Source organism: Coregonus clupeaformis, chromosome 36 (assembly GCF_020615455.1).
Source record: "Coregonus clupeaformis isolate EN_2021a chromosome 36, ASM2061545v1, whole genome shotgun sequence".
Taxonomy (NCBI): Eukaryota; Metazoa; Chordata; class Actinopteri; order Salmoniformes; family Salmonidae; genus Coregonus; species Coregonus clupeaformis.
Window position 1 is genome coordinate 40148571 of NC_059227.1, and position 16953 is coordinate 40165523.

A 16953-nucleotide genomic window follows, 5' to 3' on the forward strand; every position below is an offset into this window, starting at 1 on the left:
AACAGCTGTAAAGAAGTGTGGTGATGCAGACGGCTTGATAGAACAGCTGTAAAGAAGTGTGGCGATGCAGATGGCTTGATAGAACAGCTGTAAAGAAGTGTGGTGATGCAGACGGCTTGATAGAACAGCTGTAAAGAAGTGTGGTGATGCAGACGGCTTGATAGAACAGCTGTAAAGAAGTTTGGTGATGCAGACGGCTTGATAGAACAGCTGTAAAGAAGTGCGGCGATGCAGACGGCTTGATAGAACAGCTGTAAAGAAGTGTGGCGATGCAGACGGCTTGATAGAACAGCTGTAAAGAAGTGTGGTGATGCAGACGGCTTGATAGAACAGCTGTAAAGAATTGTGGCGATGCAGACGGCTTGATAGAACAGCTGTAAAGAAGTGCGGCGATGCAGACGGCTTGATAGAACAGCTGTAAAGAAGTGTGGCGATGCAGACGGCTTGATAGAACAGCTGTAAAGAAGTGTGGTGATGCAGACGGCTTGATAGAACAGCTGTAAAAAATTGTGGCGATGCAGACGGCGATAGAACAGCTGTAAAGAAGTGCGGCGATGCAGACGGCTTGATAGAACAGCTGTAAAGAAGTGTGGCGATGCAGACGGCTTGATAGAACAGCTGTAAAGAAGTGCGGCGATGCAGACGGCTTGATAGAACAGCTGTAAAGAAGTGTGGCGATGCAGACGGCTTGATAGAACAGCTGTAAAGAAGTGCGGCGATGCAGACGGCTTGATAGAACAGCTGTAAAGAAGTGTGGCGATGCAGACGGCTTGATAGAACAGCTGTAAAGAAGTGCGGCGATGCAGACGGCTTGATAGAACAGCTGTAAAGAAGTGTGGTGATGCAGACGGCTTGATAGAACAGCTGTAAAGAAGTGTGGTGATGCAGACGGCTTGATAGAACAGCTGTAAAGAAGTGTGGTGATGCAGACGGCTTGATAGAACAGCTGTAAAGAAGTGCGGCGATGCAGACGGCTTGATAGAACAGCTGTAAAGAAGTGTGGTGATGCAGACGGCTTGATAGAACAGCTGTAAAGAAGTGTGGTGATGCAGATGGCTTGATAGAACAGCTGTAAAGAAGTGCTGGGCGATGCAGACGGCTTGATAGAACAGCTGTAAAGAAGTGTGGTGATGCAGACGGCTTTGATAGAACAGCTGTAAAGAAGTGTGGTGATGCAGACGGCTTGATAGAACAGCTGTAAAGAAGTGTGGCGATGCAGACGGCTTGATAGAACAGCTGTAAAGAAGTGTGGTGATGCAGACGGCTTGATAGAACAGCTGTAAAGAAGTGCGGCGATGCAGACGGCTTGATAGAACAGCTGTAAAGAAGTGCGGCGATGCAGACGGCTTGATAGAACAGCTGTAAAGAAGTGTGGCGATGCAGATGGCTTGATAGAACAGCTGTAAAGAAGTGTGGTGATGCAGACGGCTTGATAGAACAGCTGTAAAGAAGTGTGGTGATGCAGACGGCTTGATAGAACAGCTGTAAAGAAGTGTGGCGATGCAGACGGCTTGATAGAACAGCTGTAAAGAAGTGCGGCGATGCAGACGGCTTAATAGAACAGCTGTAAAGAAGTGTGGTGATGCAGACGGCTTGATAGAACAGCTGTAAAGAAGTGTGGTGATGCAGACGGCTTGATAGAACAGCTGTAAAGAAGTGTGGCGATGCAGACGGCTTGATAGAACAGCTGTAAAGAAGTGCGGCGATGCAGACGGCTTGATAGAACAGCTGTAAAGAAGTGTGGTGATGCAGACGGCTTGATAGAACAGCTGTAAAGAAGTGTGGTGATGCAGACGGCTTGATAGAACAGCTGTAAAGAAGTGTGGTGATGCAGACGGCTTGATAGAACAGCTGTAAAGAAGTGTGGCGATGCAGACGGCTTGATAGAACAGCTGTAAAGAAGTGTGGTGATGCAGACGGCTTGATAGAACAGCTGTAAAGAAGTGTGGCGATGCAGATGGCTTGATAGAACAGCTGTAAAGAAGTGTGGTGATGCAGACGGCTTGATAGAACAGCTGTAAAGAAGTGTGGCGATGCAGACGGCTTGATAGAACAGCTGTAAAGAAGTGTGGCGATGCAGACGGCTTGATAGAACAGCTGTAAAGAAGTGTGGTGATGCAGACGGCTTGATAGAACAGCTGTAAAGAATTGTGGCGATGCAGATGGCTTGATAGAACAGCTGTAAAGAAGTGTGGTGATGCAGACGGCTTGATAGAACAGCTGTAAAGAAGTGTGGTGATGCAGACGGCTTGATAGAACAGCTGTAAAGAAGTGTGGCGATGCAGACGGCTTGATAGAACAGCTGTAAAGAAGTGTGGTGATGCAGACGGCTTGATAGAACAGCTGTAAAGAAGTGTGGCGATGCAGACGGCTTGTTAGAACAGCTGTAAAGAAGTGTGGCGATGCAGACGGCTTGATAGAACAGCTGTAAAGAAGTGTGGCGATGCAGACGGCTTGATAGAACAGCTGTAAAGAATTGTGGCGATGCAGATGGCTTGATAGACCGCGACTATGGTGTGGAGGAGGAGATCCCTGTTTTGGAAGACCATGCGTCTGAGTTTCCCTAAGGCAGCTGATGCTTGCTTGATCCTATTTTGAATTTCGAGGTCGATGCTGCAGTCCTCCGAGAGGATGCTGCCCAGGTATTTGAAGGACGAGACTGTTGCCAGTGATTTGTGTTCAATGGTGAAGACAGGCATGGTGGGTGGAGGGCTGGATCTCCATTGGCAAACCACCTCTGTCTTGGTGGTGTTGATAGACAGTTCCATCCTGCTATAGACCCTCACAGCCGCTACAAGGACGGACTGAAGGTGCTCTGGAGTGTGGGCCACAAGAGCACAGTCATCAGCATACTGCAGCTCAAGAACCCGCTCCGTCAAAACCTTGGTGGTTGCTTGGAGCCTCCTAATGTTGAATAGGTTTCCATCCAGCCTGAAGTCCACCAGAAAGATGAGAAAGATGTTAAAGAGTACAGGTGCCAGCACACACCCCTGCCTCACACCGATGCTTACTCCAAAGGGCACTGACTCCTGCCCTCCTATGGCCACCCGAGCCATCATCCCATCATGAAACTGGCAAAGGATGTTGACAGATTTGTCTGGACAGATACGTGAGTAGAATGCCCCATAGTAGTTCCCTGCTCACAGTGTCGAAGGCCTTGGAAAGGTCGATGAAGGCAATGAAAAGGTCCTGATGTTGTTCACTGCACTTCTCCTGGAGTTGCCATGCCGTGAATATCATGTCGGCCGTACTCCTGTTCTTTCTGAAGCCTCATTCTGACTCTGGCAGCAGTTCCTCTGTGACGTTGTTCACCAGCCTGTGTAGCATCACCTTGGCCAGGACCTTGCCGGCAACAGCCAGAAGGGATATATCCCAGCTGTTGCCGCAGATGGACTTGTCACCCTTGTTCTTCTAGATTGTAACAATGTTTGCATCCCGCCACTGTTGGGGGACGATCTCCCGGTCCCAAACCTCAGTGATGTACTGGTGGAGCATTCTGGTGCAGAACTAATCTCCCTTCTTAAGTAGCTCTGCCGGGATGCTGTCAGCGCCAGGAGTCTTGTTGTTCTTGACGGAACGGATAGCTGATAACACCTCTTGGAAGGTTGGCGAATGGTTGAGGTCTTGAATGGGTAGATGGACAGGCAGTTCTTCCAGGATGGAGTGGTCTGTAGGAGAGTGCTGATTGAGTAGTGCTTCAAAGTGGTCATCCCACCGCATCAGGATCTGGTTTTGGTCCTTCTAGAGAGTCAGACCATCAGCTGTTTTCAGGGAGTGATGGAGCGACTTCTAGGGCCATAGATAGCTTTAGTTGAGTTGTAGAAATTGTGCATGACATTTTTGTTGGCATATATCTTATTCTGCCATCATTCGTCCTTCAGAGCGTGCAAGGTTGTTTGCATGTCCTTGCGCGATGCACACCATTCCTTGCTGAGGGTAGCAGATGGGGGGCTGTTGAGAGTAGCCCTGTGCGCTTTGTGCATATTGTCCAGTAAGGCTGTGACGGTGTCAGAGTTCTCATCGAATCAGTCCTGATGTTTCCTACCTCTGTAGCCAATGGAGTGGGCTGCTGCCTGATAGAGCACTGAGCTAATAGATGCCCACTTCTGGTCCATGGGGTCCTCTGCGCTCAGAAGAGGCTTGGTCTCCCTCAGCCTTTCAGCGAAAGAGCGACAGAACTCGTCCCTTACTGCAGCTTTTTCAAGCCGGGTACAGTGCAGACGCCTCTTACTGGACTTCTGCAGGTGTTGGGAGGGACGTATTCTCACCTGGAGTTTAGCCTGTATCATACAGTGATCTGTCCAGCATTCTGCACCCCTCATGGCACGTGTCAGCAGGACGTCATTAGTGTCAGAACGTCTCACTATGACGTAGTCGATCAGGTGCCAGTGTTTGGAGCGTGGGTGCATCTATTATGTTTTATATTTGTTGTTCTGCTGGAACAAGGTGTTAGTGACAATGAGATCGAGCATGGCACATAGAGTTAGCAGACTCATGCCGTTCTCATTGACCTGGCCAACACCATGCCTACCCAGCACTCCGCTCCATATCCTGTTGTTCTGTCCCACCCTAGCGTTGAAGTCACCCAGCAGAAAGATCTTGCCGTTCCCGGGGATGCGGTGAAGGGCCTCATCTAGTGAGCAGTCCTTTGCCTCATTTTCAGATGGTAACGTTGGTGCATTTGCACTGAGAAGAGCAGCATAACACATCTTGGCTCGGGGGATACGGAGAGACATGAATCTTTCACTTATGCCAACAGGTGTTTCGGTGAGGCTGGGTAAAAGGCTGTTCTTAATTGCCAGTCCCACACTGTGCTGATGTTGTCCACCAAGAGGGTAACCTTTCCAGAAGAAGGTGTAGCCTTCTCCCTCCTCTTTCAGAGAACCTTCATCCAGGAACCTGGTCTCACTCAGGGCAGCAATGTCAATGTTGTAGCTCCTTAGTTCTGCAGCAATCAAAGCTGTTCTCCCATGGGGTCTATTTTTATTATCGTCAGTGTCCAAAAGAGTTCTGATGTACCATGTCGCCAGTTTCAGGGGAATTATTAGACCGCTGAGTGAAACTCCCGATAGGTGCGGTAGCCTATCCAGGATGGGGTGGCCTCTCCCCAGCTGGGGTAAGCAGTGTGGCTCCTAAACAGGGCTGCTCAGTCACACAGGGGTCTGCCGAGAGCAGCTGCAACTCAAGTCCCAGCTGCTGGCGACCATAATAGCCCTGTGCCGCTGGCGTGCAGGGGTCTGATTTAAGGGCTCCTGGTGCATTCACTCCTGCCCCCGTCACTAGACACCCCAACGCCGCCAGACTTTAGTCTGGTTTCCGGTTGATGGCTTCACCGAGGTCAGAATTGGACAAAGGAAGTTATTTAATGTGCCGCAGCTGGAGTGCAATCCCCAACAGCACTACTTCACTGTAGGAAGGTGAATTCCAGTGGCAAGGGAGGAAAACCAAGATTGTATTTTATTAGGATCCCCATTAGCTGTTGCACATCTAGGTAAAATAGGGGAGAAGCGTTGTGCCGTGAGGTTTGCTTTATCCGTTTTTTTAAACCAGGTTTGTTGTTTATTTGAGCAATATGAGATGGAACGGAGTTCCATGCAATAATGGCTCTATATAATACTGTACGCTTTCTTGAATTTGTTCTGGATTTGGGGACTGTGAAAAGACCCCTGGTGGCATGTCTGGTGGGGTAAGTGTGTGTGTCAGAGCTGTGTGTAAGTTGACTATGCAAACAATTTGGGATTTTCAACACATTAGTGTTTCTTATAAAAAGAAGAAGTGACGCAGTCAGTCTCTCCTCAACTCTTTGCCAAGAGACACTGGCATGCATAGTATTTATATCAGCCCTCTGATTACAATGAAGAGCAAGACGTGCCGCTCTGTTCTGGGCCAGCTGCAGCTTAACTAGGTCTTTCCTTGCAGCACTAGACCACACGACTGGACAATAATCAAGATTAGACAAAACTAGAGCCTGCAGAACTTGCTTTTTGGAGTGTGGTGTCAAAAAAGCAGAGCATCTCTTTATTACGGACAGACCTCTCCCTGTATTTACAACCATTGAATCTATATGTTTTGACCATGATAGTTTACAATCTAAGGTAACGCCAAGTAATTTAGTCTCCTTAACTTAACAGCCACACCATTCATTACCAGATTCAGCTGAGGTCTAGAACTTAGTGAATGATTTGTAGCAAATACAATGCTCTTAGTTTTAGAGATGTTCAGGACCAGTTTATTAGTGGCCACCCATTCCAAAACAGACTGCAACTCTTTGTTATCGGTTTTGGTGACTTCATTAGCTTTGGTTGCTTATACGTATATGGTTGACTCATCAGCATACAGTGGGGAGAACAAGTATTTGATACACTGCCGATTTTGCAGGTTTTCCTACTTACAAAGCATGTAGAGGTCTGTTTTTATCATAGGTACATTTTAACTGTGAGAGACGGAATCTAAAACAAAAATCCAGAAAATCACATTGTATGATTTTTAAGTAATTAATTAGCATTTTATTGTATGACATAAGTATTTGATACATCAGAAAAGCAGAACTTAATATTTGGTACAGAAACCATTGTTTGCAATTACAGAGATCATACGCTTCCTGTAGGTCTTGACCAGGTTTGCACACACTGCAGCAGGGATTTTGGCCCATTCCTCCATACAGACCTTCTCCAGATCCTTCAGGTTTCGGGGCTGTCGCTGGGCAATACGGACTTTCAGCTCCCTCCAAAGATTTTTTATTGGGTTCAGGTCTGGAGACTGGCTAGGCCACTCCAGGACCTTGAGATGCTTCTTATGGAGCCACTCCTTAGTTGCCCTGGCTGTGTGTTTCGGGTCGTTGTCATGCTGGAAGACCCAGCCACGACCCATCTTCAATGCTCTTACTGAGGGAAGGCCTCAGTATCTCACGATACATGGCCCCATCCATCCTCCCCTCAATACGGTGCAGTCGTTCTGTCCCCTTTGCAGAAAAGCATCCCCAAAGAATGATGTTTCCACCTCCATTCTTCACGGTTGGGATAGTGTTCTTGGGGTTGTACTCATCCTTCTTCTTCCTCCAAACACGGCGAGTGGAGTTTAGACCAAAAGCTCTATTTTTTGTCTCATCAGACCACATGACCTTCTCCCATTCCTCCTCTGGATCATCCAGATGGTCATTGGCAAACTTCAGACAGGCCTGGACATGCGCTGGCTTGAGCAGGGGGACCTTGCGTGCGCTGCAGGATTTTAATCCATGACGGCGTAGTGTGTTACTAATGGTTTTCTTTGAGACTGTGGTCCCAGCTCTCTTCAGGTCATTGACCAGGTCCTGCCGTGTAGTTCTGGGCTGATCCTTTACCTTCCTCATGATCATTGATGCCCCACGAGGTGAGATTTTGCATGGAGCCCCAGACCGAGGATGATTGACCGTCATCTTGAACTTCTTCCATTTTGTAACAATTGCGCCAACAGTTGTTGCCTTCTCACCAAGCTGCTTGCCTATTGTCCTGTAGCCCATCCCAGCCTTGTGCAGGTCTACAATTTTATCCCTGATGTCTTTACACAGCTCTCTGAACTTGGCCATTGTGGAGAGGTTGGAGTCTGTTTGATTGAGTGTGTAGACAGGTGTCTTTTATACAGGTAACGAGTTCAAACAGGTGCAGTTAATACAGGTAATGAGTGGAGAACAGGAGGGCTTCTTGAAGAAAAACTAACAGGTCTGTGAGAGCCGGAATTCTAACTGGTTGGTAGGTGATCAAATACTTATGTCATACAATAAAATGCAAATTAATTACTTAAAAATCATACAATGTGATTTTCTGGATTTTTGTTTTAGATTCCGTCTCTCACAGTTGAAATGTACCTATGATAAAAATGACAGACCTCTACATGCTTTGTGAGTAGGAAAACCTGCAAAATCGGCAGTGTATCAAAAACTTGTTCTCCCCACTGTACATGGACACACATGCTTTGTTTAATGCCAGTGGTAGGTCATTGGTCCAATTTGTAAGTCGCTCTGGATAAGAGCGTCTGCTAAATGACTTAAATGTAAATGGAAAAATGGAAAAGAGTAGAGGGCCTAGAGAGCTGCCCTGTGGTACACCACACTTTACATGTTTGACATTAGAGAAGCTTCCATTAAAGAAAACTCTTTGAGTTATATTAGATAGATAGCTCTGAATCCACAATATGGAAGTGGTTGAAAGGCCATAACACATACGAACATAACAACAGGTTATGGTCAATAATATCACAGGCTCCACTGAAATCTAACAGTACAGCTCCCACAATCTTCTTATAATCAATTTCTTTCAACCAATCATCAGTCATTTGTTCAGTGCAGTACATGTTGTGTGCCCTTCCCTATAAGCATGTTGAAAGTCTGTTGTTAATTTGTTTACAGAGAAATAGCATTGTATTTGGTCAAACACCATTTTTTCCAACAGTTTGCTAAGAGCTGGCAGCAAGCTGATAGGTCTACTGTTAGAATCAGTAAAGGCCACTTTACCATTCTTGGGTATCGGAATGACTTTGGCTTCCCTCCAGGCCTGAGGACAAAGACTTTCCTCTAGGCTCAGATTAAAGATATGACAGATAGGAGTGGCTATAGAGTCAGCTACCATCCTCAGTAGCTTTCCATCTAAGTTGTCAATGCCAGGAGATTTGTCATTATTGACCAATAACAATAATTTTTCCACCTCTCCCACACTAACATTACAAAATTCTAACTTGCAATTTGTAAGCGAGAGCACGTCGCAAGCGGGCATGCAACTTACCTCTACCTAGGCACTACTGCACCAGACGCGTCACATTCACCCTGCGGTTGCCCGCCAACACACTATACACACACTATACACACAAATACACACAATATACACACACTATATACGCACTATACACACACTATACACACACTATACACACACTATACACACACTATACACACACACTATACACACACACTACACACACACTATACACACACTATACACACACTATACACAAGCAAGCAAGGACACACACACTGGTACCTCACTTATAGGTGGATTGACAAGTGTGAGTGGTGCAAGTGGATTATGAGTAATTGGCTGTCCGGAGCAGCTGTGTGTATGTGTATCCAGAGTTCATCATGTTCTCATAACGTTCTGTTAGTGTGTTCCGTGAAGGCTGATCTCCTGTTGGGGTTGTAAATGTTATCGATCAGACTGAGACGCTGCATACATAACCAGACAGCAGATTGGTTGGAGGTGAGAGGTGGGAGGAGGGAGGAGGGAGGTGGTTCGGTGGACAGGATAAAATGAACTGCAATGCTGGATATTAATTTTGCCAGGTATGTCAACGTTTCTCTGTGTGAGACTATGGGATGTTTCAGAGTGTGTGTGTGTAAGAGACGTGTGGTGTCAGGCTGTGTGGTGTCAGGTTGTGTGGTGTCAGGCTGTCAGGCTGTGTGGTGTCAGGCTGTGTGGTGTCAGGCTGTGTGGTGTCGGGCTGTGTGGTGTCAGGCTGTGTGGTGTCGGGCTGTGTGGTGTCGGGCTGTGTGGTGTCAGGCTGTCAGGCTGTGTGGTGTCGGGCTGTGTGGTGTCAGGCTGTGTGGTGTCAGGCTGTGTGGTGTCGGGCTGTGTGGTGTCAGGCTGTGTGGTGTCAGGCTGTGTGGTGTCAGGCTGTCAGGCTGTGTGGTGTCGGGCTGTGTGGTGTCGGGCTGTCAGGCTGTGTGGTGTCGGGATGTGTGGTGTCGGGCTGTGTGGTGTCGGGCTGTGTGGTGTCGGGCTGTGTGGTGTCGGGCTTTGTGGTGTCGGGCTGTGTGGTGTCGGGCTGTGTGGTGTCGGGCTGTGTGGTGTCGGGCTGTGTGGTGTCGGGATGTGTGGTGTCGGGCTGTGTGGTGTCGGGATGTGTGTTGTCGGGCTGTGTGGTGTCGGGCTGTGTGGTGTCGGGCTGTGTGGTGTCGGGATGTGTGGTGTCGGGCTGTGTGGTGTCGGGCTGTGTGGTGTCGGGCTGTGTGGTGTCGGGCTGTGTGGTGTCAGGCTGTGTGGTGTCAGGCTGTGTGGTGTCAGGCTGTGTGGTGTCAGGCTGTGTGGTGTCGGGCTGTGTGGTGTCAGGCTGTGTGGTGTCGGGCTGTGTGGTGTCAGGCTGTCAGGCTGTGTGGTGTCGGGCTGTGTGGTGTCGGGCTGTGTGGTGTCGGGCTGTGTGGTGTCGGGCTGTGTGGTGTCAGGCTGTCAGGCTGTGTGGTGTCGGGCTGTGTGGTGTCGGGCTGTGTGGTGTCGGGCTGTGTGGTGTCGGGCTGTGTGGTGTCGGGCTGTGTGGTGTCGGGATGTGTGGTGTCGGGATGTGTGGTGTCAGGCTGTGTGGTGTCGGGCTGTGTGGTGTCAGGCTGTGTGGTGTCGGGCTGTGTGGTGTCGGGCTGTGTGGTGTCAGGCTGTGTGGTGTCGGGATGTGTGGTGTCAGGCTGTGTGGTGTCAGGCTGTCAGGCTGTGTGGTGTCGGGCTGTGTGGTGTCAGGATGTGTGGTGTCAGGCTGTGTGGTGTCAGGCTGTCAGGCTGTGTGGTGTTGGGCTGTGTGGTGTCGGGCTGTGTGGTGTCAGGCTGTGTGGTGTCGGGCTGTGTGGTGTCGGGCTGTGTGGTGTCGGGCTGTGTGGTGTCAGGCTGTGTGGTGTCGGGCTGTGTGGTGTCGGGCTGTGTGGTGTCAGGCTGTCAGGCTGTGTGGTGTTGGGCTGTGTGGTGTCGGGCTGTGTGGTGTCGGGCTGTGTGGTGTCGGGCTGTGTGGTGTCAGGCTGTCAGGCTGTGTGGTGTTGGGCTGTGTGGTGTCAGGCTGTGTGGTGTCAGGCTGTGTGGTGTCGGGCTGTGTGGTGTCAGGCTGTCAGGCTGTGTGGTGTCAGGCTGTGTGGTGTCAGGCTGTGTGGTGTCAGGCTGTGTGGTGTCAGGCTGTGTGGTGTCGGGCTGTCAGGCTGTGTGGTGTCGGGCTGTGTGGTGTCAGGCTGTCAGGCTGTGTGGTGTCGGGCTGTGTGGTGTCGGGCTGTGTGGTGTCGGGCTGTGTGGTGTCGGGCTGTGTGGTGTCGGGCTGTGTGGTGTCGGGCTGTGTGGTGTCAGGCTGTGTGGTGTCGGGCTGTGTGGTGTCGGGCTGTGTGGTGTCAGGCTGTCAGGCTGTGTGGTGTTGGGCTGTGTGGTGTCGGGCTGTGTGGTGTCGGGCTGTGTGGTGTCGGGCTGTGTGGTGTCAGGCTGTCAGGCTGTGTGGTGTTGGGCTGTGTGGTGTCAGGCTGTGTGGTGTCAGGCTGTGTGGTGTCAGGCTGTGTGGTGTCGGGCTGTGTGGTGTCAGGCTGTCAGGCTGTGTGGTGTCAGGCTGTGTGGTGTCAGGCTGTGTGGTGTCAGGCTGTGTGGTGTCAGGCTGTGTGGTGTCGGGCTGTCAGGCTGTGTGGTGTCGGGCTGTGTGGTGTCAGGCTGTCAGGCTGTGTGGTGTCGGGCTGTGTGGTGTCGGGCTGTGTGGTGTCGGGCTGTGTGGTGTCGGGCTGTGTGGTGTCGGGCTGTGTGGTGTCGGGCTGTGTGGTGTCAGGCTGTCAGGCTGTGTGGTGTCGGGCTGTGTGGTGTCAGGCTGTGTGGTGTCGGGCTGTGTGGTGTCGGGCTGTGTGGTGTCAGGCTGTCAGGCTGTGTGGTGTCGGGCTGTGTGGTGTCAGGCTGTGTGGTGTCGAAGCGAGACATTAACAGCTCCTGTCATTTTGCTGACATTTTCCATGGTGCTGCTGGCGTTTGTCATCAACCCTGTCACCGCCACGACAGCCCCGAACCCAGGAGCTCCACAGAGAGGGTATGTGTGTGTGTGTGTTAGACTGAAGAACCAGAATGAGCTGTCACTCCAATTCCCAGGATGCCTTGCTGTTTAACATAGCACTGGTGTGTGGGCCGGTAACACACACATACACATTTACTAGTACGAACACACACACACACACTGTGAGATAATTAAGCAGAGCAGTGGCTCCCCCTGACGCGGAGCAGAGCTCATCTACATTTTGGCCTCCGGCACCCAGTTAGGAGCTATGCCTGGCGGAGGGAGAGATGGAGGAGGAAGGAGGATGAGGGAGAGAGAGAGAGAGTAATGAGCCAATTAGCCAGCTGGATGGATGAGTGACTGACAGCCTTCTGACACACTGCTACCTGAGCTCCACACACACACACACACACACACACACACACACACACACACACACACACACACACACACACACACACACACACACACACACACACACACACACACACACACACACACACACACACACACACTGTACCTCTCGTTTCTCTATGTTTGTTTCTGTTGTTTTCTGTGTCTCCATGGCGATGCCCTCAGTGAGCTGGGTATTATGGGATGCTATGATCAGCAGGCCTGTTGTCAAATCACATCGCCTGCAACGCTCAACACTCCACCAATGATGGCGCCTGGTTTGCTCTGGTCCCGCCCTCCCTCAATCTCTGTCTCAATACCTTGCACCATTCTTTCCTCCCTCTGTCCATCCATTTCATCTATCCCTCTATCCTTCCCTTTCTCCCTCAATCCATACCTTCCTTGACTCAGTTAGCTTGCTATTGAGTTAGTTAGCTTGGTGTTGAACTAGTTAGCTTGGTTTTGAGTTAATGAGTTAGTTAGTTAGCTTGGTGTTGAGTAAGTTCACTTGGTGTTGAGTTAGTTAGTTTACTTGGTTTTGACTTAGCTTGACTTAGATAGCTGGCTGTTGAGTTAGTAAGCTTGGTGTTGAGTTAATTCGCTTGGTTAGTTCACTTGGTGTTGTTAGTTAGATTGGTGTTGAGTTAGTAAGCTTGGTATTGAGTTAGCTAGTTAGCTTGGTGTTTAGTTAATTAGCTTGGTTAGTTCACTTGGTGTTGAGTTAGTTAGCTTGGCGTTTAGTTAACTTGGTGTTGAGTTTGTAAGCTTGGTGTTGAGTTAGTTAGTTAGCTTGGTGTTGAGTTAATTTGCTTAATGTTGACTTAGTTAGCCTGCTGTTGAGTTAGTTAGCTTGGCGTTTAGTTAGTTAGTTAGCTTGGTGTTGAGTTAGTTAGCTTGGTGTTGTGTTAGTTAGTAGGGATGGGCATTTGATATGATTTCACTATTCAAATAATATCATGCATTTCGTATAGTCGAAATACATGTTTAAAAAAAAAACATATTTTTTCAACTTTAATGCGGACTTGCTTGCACGACTCAGGAGAGGATCTGCTTGTTGTTTCAGCACAGACGGGTGGGGAAGGGTGTGAGAGACGCAGGGGGAAGGGTGTGAGAGACGCAGGGGGAAGGGTGCGAGAGACGCAGGGGGAAGGGTGTGAGAGACGGGTGGGGGAAGGGTGTGAGAGACGCAGGGGGAAGGGTGCGAGAGACGCAGGGGGAAGGGTGTGAGAGACGGGTGGGGAAGGGTGTGAGAGACGCAGGGAGAAGGGTGTGAGAGACGCAGGGGGAAGGGGTGTGAGAGACGCAGGGGGAAGGGTGCGAGAGACGCAGGGGGAAGGGTGTGAGAGACGGGTGGGGAAGGGTGTGAGAGACGCAGGGGGAAGGGTGTGAGAGACGCAGGGGGGAAGGGTGTGAGAGATGCAGGGGGAAGGGTGTGAGAGACACAGGGGAAGGGTGTGAGAGACGCAGGGGGAAGGGTGTGAGAGACGCAGGGGAAGGGTGTGAGAGACGCAGGGGCCAGTGTGTGAGAGACGCAGGGGGAAGGGTGTGAGAGACGCGAGGGGGAAGGGTGTGAGAGACGCAGGGGGAAGGGTGTGAGAGACGCAGGGGGAAGGGTGTGAGAGACGCAGGGGGAAGGGTGTGAGAGACGCAGGGGGAAGGGCGTGAGAGACGCAGGGGAAGGGTGTGAGAGACGCAGGGGAAGGGGTGTGAGAGACGCAGGGGGAAGGGTGTGAGAGACATGTGGGGAAGGGTGTGAGAGACGCAGGGGGAAGGGTGTGAGAGACGCAGGGGGAAGGGTGTGAGAGACGCAGGGGGAAGGGTGTGAGAGACGCAGGGGCCAGTGTGTGAGAGACGCAGGGGGAAGGGTGTGAGAGACGCAGGGGGAAGGGTGTGAGAGACGCAGGGGGAAGGGTGTGAGAGACGCAGGGGGAAGGGTGTGAGAGACGGGTGGGGAAGGGTGTCTGACACTGGGGGATAGAGAGAGAAAGTAGCCAAACCGACTCGCGCAAGTTAGACAAACTTGATGCTGTGATAGGATATCCATCATCTCATCTGGTAGTGTCTGTCTTGAAATCAAATCAAATGGATTTACAGAAGCTGGCTAGCTACACTAGCCAGCTAAGTTAGTTAGCCAACTAGCTAGCTAGCAAGGCTAATTGAGGCTATTTTGCTGCACTCCCCACTTCCTTGTCTACAACAACTCCATTCATATTAAACAACAGCCTACCTGTTGGTTGATCATTGTAGTCTACTCCTTCTCATTTAGCCAACTTCATTCTGTAATTGTAATTCCATTTTCCATTCACTAGAATCCTCTCACTTCTAATTGTATTGCTGCTTTGATTGATGACAATAACAAACTAGACGCATGAGTATGTAGGTTACCGCTACGTCTTGTTTATGGGACGCCCTCATAAAAACTGTCATAAAACTGTTGTTTTCTTAACATGTCTAATGTCATGGTCTGTCCCTGTATTTACCAATGTCACATAGGAAAAAATTTCTCTCCAAAACATGTATACTTTAGCAAGTAATCGAATACTAACGTCCGTTCTAATATTTGAAAAACCATGCCCATCCCTATTAGTTAGTTAGCTTGGTGTTTAGTTAGTTAGCTTGGCATTGAGTTAATTAGCTTAGTGTTGAGATAGTTAGTTTGCTTGGTGTTGAGTTAGTTTGTTAGTCAGTTATTTAGTTAGCTTGGTGTTTACTTGGTTAGCTTGATGTTGACTTAGTTAGCTTGATGATGACTTAGTTAGTTTGCTGTTGAGTTAGTAAGCCTGCTGTTGAGTTAGTTAATTAGCTTGGTGTTGAGTTATCTTTGTGTTGAGTTAGTTGGTTAGCTTGGTGTTGAGTTAGTTACCTTGGAGATGAGTTATCTTGGTGTTGAGTTAGATAGTTAGCTTAGTATTGAGTTAGTTATTTTGGTGTTGAGTTAGTTGGTTAGCTTGGTGTTGAGTTAGTTAGTTAGCTTGGTGTTGAGTTAGTTGGTTATATTGGTGTTGAGTTAGTTGGTTAGCTTGGTGTTAAGTTAGTTGGTTAGATTGGTGTTGAGTTAGTTGGTTAGATTGGTTTTGAGTTAGTTAGTTAGCTTGGTGTTGAGTTAGTTGGTTATATTGGTGTTGAGTTAGTTGGTTAGCTTGGTGTTGAGTTAGTTGGTTAGATTGGTGTTGAGTTAGTTGGTTAGATTGGTTTTGAGTTAGTTGGTTAACTTGATGTTGAGTTAGTTAGATAGTTAGTGTTGAGTTAGTTGGTTAGATTGGTGTTGAGTTAGTTGGTTAGCTTTGTGTTGAGTTAGTTGGTTAATTTAGTGTTGAGTTAGTTAGTTGGTTAGCTTGGTGTTGAGTTAGTTAGTTAGCTTGGTTTTGAGTTAGTTGGTTAACTTGATGTTGAGTTAGTTAGATAGCTTAGTGTTGGGTTAGTTGGTTAGCTTGGTGTTAAGTTAGTTAGTTAGCTTGGTGTTGAGTTAGTTGGTTATATTGGTGTTGAGTTAGTTGGTTAGCTTGGTGTTGAGTTAGTTAGATAGCTTAGTGTTGGGTTAGTTGGTTAGCTTGGTGTTAAGTTAGTTAGTTAGCTTGGTGTTGAGTTAGTTGGTTATATTGGTGTTGAGTTAGTTGGTTAGCTTGGTGTTGAGTTAGTTGGTTAGATTGGTGTTGAGTTAGTTGGTTAGATTGGTTTTGAGTTAGTTGGTTAATTTAGTGTTTAGTTAGTTAGTTGGTTAGCTTGGTGTTGAGTTAGTTAGTTAGCTTGGTGTTGAGTTACAGTTGAGTTACAGTAGTTAGCTTGGTGTTGAGTTACAGTAGTTAGCTTGGTGTGGAGTTAGTCCTCTGTAGCTCAATTGGTAGAGCATGGCGCTTGTAACGCCAGGGTAGTGGGTTCGATCCCCGGGAATGTATGCACACATGACTGTAAGTCGCTTTGGATAAAAGCGTCTGCTAAATGGCATATTATTATTATATTGTTAGTTAGTTAGCTTGGTGTTGAGTTAGTTAGTTAGCTTGGTGTTGAGTTTGTTAGTTAGCTTGGTGTTGAGTTACAGTAGTGAGCCATCTACACTACATGACCAAAAGTATGTGGACACCTGCTCGTCCAACATCTCATTCCAAAATCATGGGCATTAATTTGGAGTTGGTCCCCCCTTTGCTGCTATAACAGCCTCCACTCTTCTGGGAAGGCTTTCCACTAGATGTTGGAACATTGCTGCGGGGACTTGCTTCCATTCATCCACAAGAGCATTAGTGAGGTCGGGCACTGATGTTGGGCGATCAGGCCTGGCTCGCAGTCGGCTTTCCAATTAATCCCAAAGGTGTCAAGTTCTTCCACACCGATCTTGACAAACAATTTCTGTATAGACCTCACTTTGTGCACAGGAGCATTGTCATGCTGAAACAGGAAAGGGCCTTCCCCAAACTGTTGCCACAAAGTTGGAAGCACAGAATAGTCTAGAATGTCATTGTATGCTGTAGCTTTACGATTTCCCTTCACTGGAACTAAGGGGCCTAGCCCGAACCATGAAAAACAGCCCCAGACCATTATTCCTCCTCCGCCAAACTTTACAGTTGGCACTATGCATTGGGCAGGTAGCGTTCTCCTGGCATCCACCAAATTAGTCCATCGGACTGCCAGATGGTGAAGCGTGATTCATCACTCCAGAGAACGCGTTTCCCTGCTCCAGAGTCCAGTGGCGGTGAGCTTTACACCACTCCAGCCGACGCTTGGCATTGCGTATGGTGATCTTAGGCTTGTGTGTGGCTGCTCGGCCATGGAAACCTATTTCATGAAGCTCCCGATGAACAGTTATTGTGCTGACGTTGCTTCCAG

At 48.8% G+C, this 16953-nt stretch overlaps 1 protein-coding gene across 1 annotated transcript; it reads left to right on the top strand.

The window, feature by feature from the left end:
• Positions 1–4523: 4523 nt before the first annotated feature.
• On the top strand, positions 4524–11672 carry LOC121552538 (keratin-associated protein 4-3-like). Its single transcript, XM_045211212.1, has 4 exons — positions 4524–4619; positions 9641–10101; positions 10190–10478; positions 11607–11672. The coding sequence occupies exons 1-4, from the start codon at positions 4524–4526 to the stop codon at positions 11670–11672; spliced, it is 912 nt and encodes a 303-aa protein (XP_045067147.1).
• Positions 11673–16953: the final 5281 nt, after the last annotated feature.